The sequence below is a fragment of the Myotis daubentonii genome, chromosome 1, assembly GCF_963259705.1.
Source record: "Myotis daubentonii chromosome 1, mMyoDau2.1, whole genome shotgun sequence".
Lineage (NCBI taxonomy): Eukaryota > Metazoa > Chordata > Mammalia > Chiroptera > Vespertilionidae > Myotis > Myotis daubentonii.
Genome location: NC_081840.1, coordinates 225252045 through 225260551, shown reverse-complemented (window position 1 = coordinate 225260551; position 8507 = coordinate 225252045). Strand labels below are relative to the sequence as shown.

Sequence of the window (8507 nt, the reverse complement as noted above, 5' to 3'; positions counted from 1 at the left end):
GATGGCCTAATTACTCCGTTCATAAAAGAATATGCCCACTCCGCCCCCAGGAATCCCCAATAGAGCTGTGTTAGCAGAAGCGGAGGGCAGTGAGCCTCCTCGCACATCCTCACAAAGACACAGTCTGGGCGGCAGCTATAAACGGCACAGTGACTTCACCTGGGAAGGGAGACTGGGGACTTTATGTTTCATGTTTCTACCATCGTGGGCTCATTTTTTATTTGTGGGATGTCTTTGTTTTATTTCATTTTTTAACATAATTTTTGGTCAGCATAACCCCTTGCCCCCCAAATACCTAACACTCAAATAAACAAATAAATAAATACACAAAAATGGGCTGGGGGAAGAAAAACTAGAAAATAGCTTTTTACGAAGATGGCGCCGAAAGCTAAGAAGGAAGCCCCTGCCCCTCCCAAAGCCGAAGCCAAAGCAAAGGCTTTGAAGGCAAAGAAAGCAGTGTTGAAAGGCGTCCACAGCCACAAAAAAAAGAAGATCCGCACGTCACCCACTTTCCGACGGCCAAAGACACTAAGGCTCCGGAGGCAGCCTAAATACCCTCGGAAGAGCGCACCCAGGAGAAACAAGCTTGACCAGTATGCCATCATCAAATTCCCCCTGACGACCGAGTCAGCCATGAAGAAGATAGAAGACAACAATACGCTGGTGTTCATTGTGGACGTCAAGGCCAACAAGCACCAAATCAAACAGGCTGTGAAGAAGCTCTATGACATCGACGTGGCCAAGGTCAACACCCTCATCAGGCCTGATGGCGAGAAGAAGGCATATGTTCGACTGGCTCCTGACTATGATGCTTTGGATGTTGCCAACAAAATTGGAATCATCTAAACTGAGTCCAGCTGCCTAATTCTAAATATAAAAATTTTACACTGTAAAAAAAAAAAAAAGAAAAGAAAAAGAAAATAGTTCATGCATCGACCTACTCCAGCTTGACTTATTTTATTTTAACAAGTCCACAGCTTGAACCAAGAAACTCATTAATAAACCTATTATTACAATGTTTCTACACCAATTTTCCAATTTCTAAAGGCTTTGAAAAGTGAATTCAGGATTGTACAGTCCTCCAAACTTTTCAGATTTTTCATGTTATACTACCTATAATTTATATTAAATTTCATCAGTATAGGAAATGTAGTGTGTGTGTGTGTGTGTGTGTGTGTGTGTGTGTGTGTGTGTGTAAATTAGTTTTAATCTACCACATAGAATAGGTTAGTTAATACTTGAGGAACCCTTATCAGAAATATGTACCCCAGGAGTGTTAATTAACTAATTAGAAGTCCTAACCCCAGAAACAGAAACTCCATGACAATCACTTCAAATATCAAAATTCTTAGTCTGTAATTTAGGGTGTATTCAGTGAACATAAGGAATATTTTAAGTAATTTCTCACTGTTGAAATGCATAGTGTTCAAACACGCAGATTGGGTTCAAATGCCACACAGGTATCTCTGTTACAGCATGATGGAGCATAAAAGTCTGAGGAGCCCAATAGTCGACATCAGTGGGACACCCTGGCTTGGTCTACCTTTCATACTGTATTGCACCTTGCCAGAGAATTCTATTGCCTGGTCCAACTGAAAAGCAGGCTAATCTGACCTCTAGATGGGATATTGCTACATCTCCCTACAGTGCACCTTTCTTGCAACGTGCTTTTAAGAGTGTTAAAGAGTAAAGAATCAGAACTTCCCCCAAGATTACAAGCTCAAACCCATGACTGCTGGGGGTCCTGCTTTTAATTTATGTTTGCACAGGCAGCAAAATTCATTGCCACCTCATGGTAAGATATCACCTGATAGCAAGGTCATGGGTGAGGGGACTGTGGCTCTGGCCTACCTATGATTCTTGGAGGCAACCAATATCCACCAAAACAAGTCAATTCTGAACAGCCAATTTGACTTAGAAGAGTCAACATAGCTCAGCTTGAACTAATCTATGTGAAATATGTTGGGGTAGAACAGTGGTTATGTTTCTCTACCTGCCTTGCAGCTTTCTCTCTCTCTCACTCACACACACACACACACACACACACACACACACACACACACATACACACGTCTCAAGATTCACATTTAGGCCTAAGCTATGTTCTCCAATCCATCTTTCATGAAAGATGGGTTCTTGGGAGCTTGCCTGTGCACCGCTTTATAAAACAGACCTTCATTCATCATCGGCTATTGATCCCTAGGTGTATATTCCATTGGTCAGAAACTCAGAGAAGAGGAAAGATGTGTAGCACTCCAAATCCCTACCAGAATGCTCTACACCCATCAAAATCATTTTTTTCTAATAATATATTTACAATATTGTAAGAAAAAAAGCTTAGTGCTCAAGAGGATGTGGAGTATGGTTTCAGTTTTGTTTTATATATGAAAGGATAATGGGACAAAAAATCTCCAAAATGCTTATCTGCCTATCTCAGAGAGATGACACTGTTAAAGACTTCTATTTTTGATCATGTTGTCAAAATGTTTTACAATAAGCAAAAATATTTATATTCAGTTAAATATAGATAGATGATAGATGATAGATAGATAGATAGATAGATAGATAGATAGATAGATAGATAGATAGATAGATAGACACACACACTATAGCCCTGGCTGAGTGGCTCAGTTGGCTGCAGTATCATCCTGTACACCAAAAGGTTGCAGGTTCGATCCCCCATTGGGCCCATATGGGAGGCAGCTGATCAATCTCTCTCTCTCTCTCTCTTTCACTCCCTTCCTCTTTCTCTAAAATCAATAAACATATCCTCAGATGAGGATAAAAATATATGCAAATATATATGTATATATATATATGCATATATTCACTGTAACAATTTAAATATTTGCTCTTACCAGGAACGTTCTATACCAGTGAAGTCCAACAAGAATATAATATAAGCCACAGATGGTTTTTAAGTTTTCTACCAGCTATGTTTTAAAAGTACAAAGAAAAAAGTAAACTTTAATAATACATTTTCTTTTGCCCAATATACCAAAATATTATCATTTGAATGTAAACTCAATATAAAAATTATTAGTGAAATAGTTTTTGTACTAAGCCTTCCAACAAAATGTTGGGTATATTGTACACTTGGAGCACCAGCTGTATTTCAGACTGGCCACGTTTCAGGGCCTCAATAGACACATGCGCCTAGTGGCTCCAGAAACGGACAGCACAGCTCTGTACACTAGCAACAGAAGAATCAACATGGAAAGCATGATGCTGGGAGAATCAAGGTCTCCCCTAGTGTGCTCTGGACCTTGACATTCTCACGTCGCCATATTTTAAAGTTGGGACTGTAAAGGTCCCTGTTTAGAAAGTAAACATTCATCCTTTACTCATCTATTGTTCAATGGGCCATCACCATAGGTCAGGCACTTGGCTGGTGGCTAAAGATGATGAGGTGAAAGAAAGAGAGCCTCACTCCTCTGGTAGCCCACTGCCCAGTGGGAGAGATGGACCGTGAATAGATGATAACAATGGTACATGTAAATATGATCATTACACATCATGTGTGATGGGGAGATGATGACAATGTCATTGATGGAGCACAGGTACCTACAGGAGAGGAAAGTTGAGTTTATCTGGAAGATGAAGGGAGAGCCTTGACAGAGGCAATAGAGGGTGCAATGGGCACAGATGCATAAAGGGGCAGGCATCTCTCCAGGAGCCGGGTGAAGTCAGGAGTGGCTGGGTTGCAGGCTGCATTGGGAATAATGATGGAGCTGGGAGGAGAGAGAGGGCAGATGCCTTGGGTGGGAAATAAACAAAAGACACAGGATTAGCTTTCTGTTCTAGAAAGACCACGTTGGCTGCTGTATAGAAGATAAATTGGAGCCAATGAGAGACTGGCAATGTGAAGACCAAATAAGGAAAAGAACTATGGCCAGAGAAGAGCAGAAGGTGCCTGGACCACACAGTGGCAATAGGGAATGGAGACAAGTGGACAGGGGTAAAATTCACATAACTTGGCAAGGAACATGACATGGGGATGAAGGAGACAGGAGAAGGTTTCAGTAAAGGTTTACTTCTCTTGTCCAAGTTTGGCTCAGTTGGTGTGCAGTCATGACTGTAAACAGTGGGGACTATGTTATCTGCACACAGGAGACTGGGGACTGGGAATCAGCAACCCCTGCCCAGCACATGAACCCAACCCACGGAAGAGGCATGAGCTTGAGCCTCTCTCCTCCACCATGCAGCCAGCCTGGCAGGGCCTGGTGCTCCTTGAGACTGGGCCCCACCCTGACCCCTTGCCTTGACTTGGAGATGCCCCGGGGCCTAATCCACCTTGCCAGCCCCTGCCCTAGTGCTCCTGGGTGGACAAACCACAACTGATTATCCACTCATCTGCTTTCCTGAATTTTCTCTCCTACCAGGAGGGGAGGAGGGGGTCATTCCCAGTCATTCCCCTTAAATATTCTTTCTTTTCAAATTTAATGTCAGACTGACTTGAAAAAGTAATTTAGCAATACCAAAATACTCATGTTTTTTCTAGTGCCCAAAACATTTTCCAGGAAATGAAATTCCTTATACTAAGTACAAATGTCCAGCTTATGCCAAAAAAAAACAGTAATGTTATTCATCGTTTTAGAGCACTTTTCCTTTCCAAAGCACTTCATTGGCTCCCCATTTACTCTCAAAGCAATGTCCCAATGCCTGTTCATGACATGCCAGGCTCTTCCTGACTTCACCCCCTCCTTCTCTCACTGTCTCCTCTCTCACCACCCTGCTTCCCAATCACACCCACAGCTCCTGGACTGCATCACACACACTCTCTCACCTCTATTTGCACCTCTGCATGTGCTATACCTTCTACCTGGAAAGCCTGCCCCCACCTCGTTCACCTTGTTCATCTCTTTTCTACCTACACTTTCAAGCCCATCCCAGCCCCACCCAAGGCAGAGTTAGGAGCCCCAACCCTTGGGCTCCTTAGCAACTTGCACACACCCTGCCCTAGGCCTGGCCACACTGGATCAGAAGGGCCTGCCTGCGTCTCCATCTGCCTCAGGCCCACTAGACTGTGAGCAACATGTGGCCATGTCCCATGTCTTATTCATCCTCTTATTCTCCTTGCACAGAGTCTAGCATGGAGTTTAATAGATGAACATTATCCTATTCTCACTCTTGGTAATAAGAGCATAGTAGGTTAAACAGTGGCCCCCAGAAGACACATTCAATATCTAATGCCTTTATCTGTGAATGTGACCTTATTTGGAAATAGGCCTTTACAGGTGTAATGAAGGATCTCTAGATGAGATCATCCTGGATTTGGTGTCCTTATGAGATGAGCAGCAGTCACACAGAGATTCAGAGAGATGGCCATGGGATGATGGCGCAGAGATTGGAGTGATGAGTCCACAAGCCAAGGACACCAGAGATGACTGGGAACTCATGAAAGGTAGGAAGAGACAGAAAGGATGCTCCCTCAGAGCCTTCGGAGCAAGCTCGGCCCTGCCGCCATTCTGACTTGGACTTCTGGCTTCCAGAACTGTGAGAGAATAAATGTCTGTGTGTTAAGCTACCACATTTGTGGTAGTGAGTTACAGTAGCCATAGGAAACCAACACAAGGAATCACTACGAAATGGAAGATGGACACAGGTGTGATACTAAATGCTTGAGCAAAAAATTGCCTGTTTATGATATGGTTTGATTTTGGAAATTTCCATAAATGTCTAAGCTGCTTCACCCTCCACACCCCACCCCACCCCTGCCAGCAAATCATCCTTCTAGAAATAAGCAAGTTCATGTTCTTCACTCTACTGTCCTGTTCTTCCTCTCCCCACACTCCATCACGCCTCATACCCCACAGTGGAGCCCAATTGGAATCTGTGACCCTGTGTAGCCCTGGCCCCTGTCCCAGCTTTTCTTTCATCCCCAGTCTTCAACTGCTGTGTCTGCTTTCTGACACCAAGTGCTACAGGGTCCTCCTCTGGGCCATACAGGGTCCTCCTCTGGGCCAAACTCCTCCCCTAGGACAAGTTCCAAGATCACCCCATTCCAACCTTGAACTTGCCTCTCTCCCACGCATGGCGGACTCCTAAACACAGAACCAGTGAGCGTGTAATGAGCCAACACATCTTCCACAGTTTCCATGCACCATCAATGCAGATAACAATGGTAATTGCTACCTTAGAGCAGCATTAATTAAAGAAGGAGGATCTTTTCTTGTCTACCTACAGCACATTTTCAGCATCAAAATCATACATGTTTTCTTTAAGGGTGCCATTGGTCCTCAAGGTGTTTTCTTACTTACTTTTCCCGCTGAAACTTGGGAGCTGTCTGACTAAGTAGGAAGGTAGGCTGGCCTCCACAAACACAATCTCTGTGATACATGGTTTTAAAAAGTCACTATCTAATCCCGCCCTAATTTAGTGGCTAATTGTGCGAAGGTAGGTAATAGTCCTACTCATGGACTCAGCCAGCCCCTAGACCCCCCAAAAATTAGATTTCAAAAATGCAGTGCCAGCAAAGCAAAGGAAGAGAGTCCCACTCCTGGAACACAGCAGGGGCTTTGTTGTTAGGAATAGGTCTGGGTGCAGAGGGGGAGCACAGCAAGAAGCAATATTAGCGGGTCTCTGTGTGATGTGGGAAAGGCACCGTTGAGGAGTCCAGGATTTATTTTTGTAATTTTGACTCAATTCAGTAATTTTCCAGAAGGTCAGAGGGCCTGAAGCAGATGGTTGGTTCCCTCTGATTTGCAACAGTAACGTCCTTCCTGGCCGGTCTTCTCACCCTGGTTCAGCGCCTCATTATCTTCCCTCCTGCTATTTCTAAAGCCTCCTGCCTAGCCACCCTGCCACTTCCCACAGCTTCTCAGTCCCTCAGTCCTGGGATACCAGGGCGTCTGTCCAAAGTATGTATTTAAACTTGCCGTGTCCTCTCACAATGGCCTTCGGGATAAAATCAGATTTCTCGGCCCTTTCTCTGGCAACAAGAGGCACCTGAGCACCGACCACATTGGAGGCATTTGAATTTCTGGATCACTTCTCTCACCACCAATTGACAGCATTTTCTAAACTAAAGGGATGGTTTTATGGTTGCCAGGCACGAAGCGCTCTATTTCATTTACTTTTGAACTCTTCGGTCACCTTCCCTTCAAATTTGGTTACAATTTAAACTATTTACTTCTGTTTGTTTTATTTTTATTGTCTTTAAAATTCCAAAAAGACCAAAAGAAATAATAAGTTCCTCACAAGTAGGCAACATGGTAAAGGAAAAAGCAGGTGTGCTAATGGTCTTGTGGCTCCATAGTAGAATGTCCTCATCCTTAGGAGCCCCCTGTAGGAATGTTAGGCTAAGGTGTCACGTGTCTGCAACATTTTCTCAAATGATTCAATTAAAGAAAAAATGTGAATGCGAGAGGGTGAAAATTTTCCAAAATAAAAAGTTGGGCCCTAGCTGGTTTGGCTTAGTGGATAGAGCATTGGCCTGCGAACTGAAGGGTCCCAAATTCAATTCAGGTCAAGGGCACATGCCCAGGTTGCAGGCTTGATCCCCAGTAAAGGGCATGCAGGAGGCAGCCTATCAATGATTCTCTCTCATCACTGATGTTTCTATCTCTCGCGCACTCTCCCTTCCTCTCTGAAATCAATAAAAATATATTTTTTAAAACTATATTTTTATAGTGGGAAGTAGATTGACTTTTAAATTCAGCTGGTTATGGAACAAATGAAGCCTAAATGAGCTGGCTTAGGGAAAAGCAACTGTGACCTCTAAACGTCCTTCACACCCCATTCTGCTCCCTGCACCTGAAGCCCTTGCAAAGTCCTCAGTTCAAACACTTGCTCCTCCATGCTCCCTCCTTTACAATAATGCTCTGTTGTGAATTCTCTTCTTTCCTATAATGGCTGCATTTGGGGTTGCAGTCAGCTTCCCGTGAGGAGTTTGAGAGCTCCTAGTGCCTAGGATGAGGCACACAGAGGGGCTCAAACATGCTTTCTTAGAGAGGCAGTGAAGAGGGGAGGCGATGAGTGCAAAGATACCGTCTATTTTGTACAGAACTATATTCTTTTACCACCACCACCAGCCCCCTTCAGGGCACTTGGATAAATGAGGTCATTGGAAATTCACTGGGCTCATAGAGCTTAGATGTTAGGAAGCCTGAGGATTTGAGAGCCTGTGAGAGAATCAGGCTGTAGGAATCAAGTCCGTTGCTGTGTTGGGATGAGCAACATCCCAGCACCAAGCAGTGGGGACAAGTTCCCGGTATGTGAGGTACCAACACTGGGCACCAGCTGTGGGGCTGTTCTTGGCCCAGCCAGCCATGTCAGGTGTGTCTAGAGGGGCTGGCTTCAGCCAATCCAGCCCAGGTGGCTGGTTATGCATCCCCTGAGGTCATGGCTACTAGTCCTCTCTTCTCTGTGGACCCACTACATTCACAGGGAGCTCCCCAGAGCACTTTCCCATGTCAAGTTCACATGCACACATTACAGCAAACCGGTGACAAAGAACAGGGCTTGCACAGCCAAGATTGTTGGCAGCCCTGAAATGAGAGAAGGTG

General features: G+C 44.4%; 1 protein-coding gene across 1 annotated transcript; it reads left to right on the top strand.

The window, feature by feature from the left end:
- Positions 1-354: 354 nt before the first annotated feature.
- On the top strand, positions 355-921 carry LOC132221105 (large ribosomal subunit protein uL23-like). The gene has a single exon (XM_059675031.1). The coding sequence runs from the start codon at positions 376-378 to the stop codon at positions 844-846; it is 471 nt and encodes a 156-aa protein (XP_059531014.1). The 5' UTR covers positions 355-375; the 3' UTR covers positions 847-921.
- Positions 922-8507: the final 7586 nt, after the last annotated feature.

Bases quoted from the DNA above. Each gene is read 5' to 3' on its own strand.
- LOC132221105 (XM_059675031.1), top strand. From the start codon at position 376: ATGGCGCCGAAAGCTAAGAAGGAAGCCCCTGCCCCTCCCAAAGCCGAA.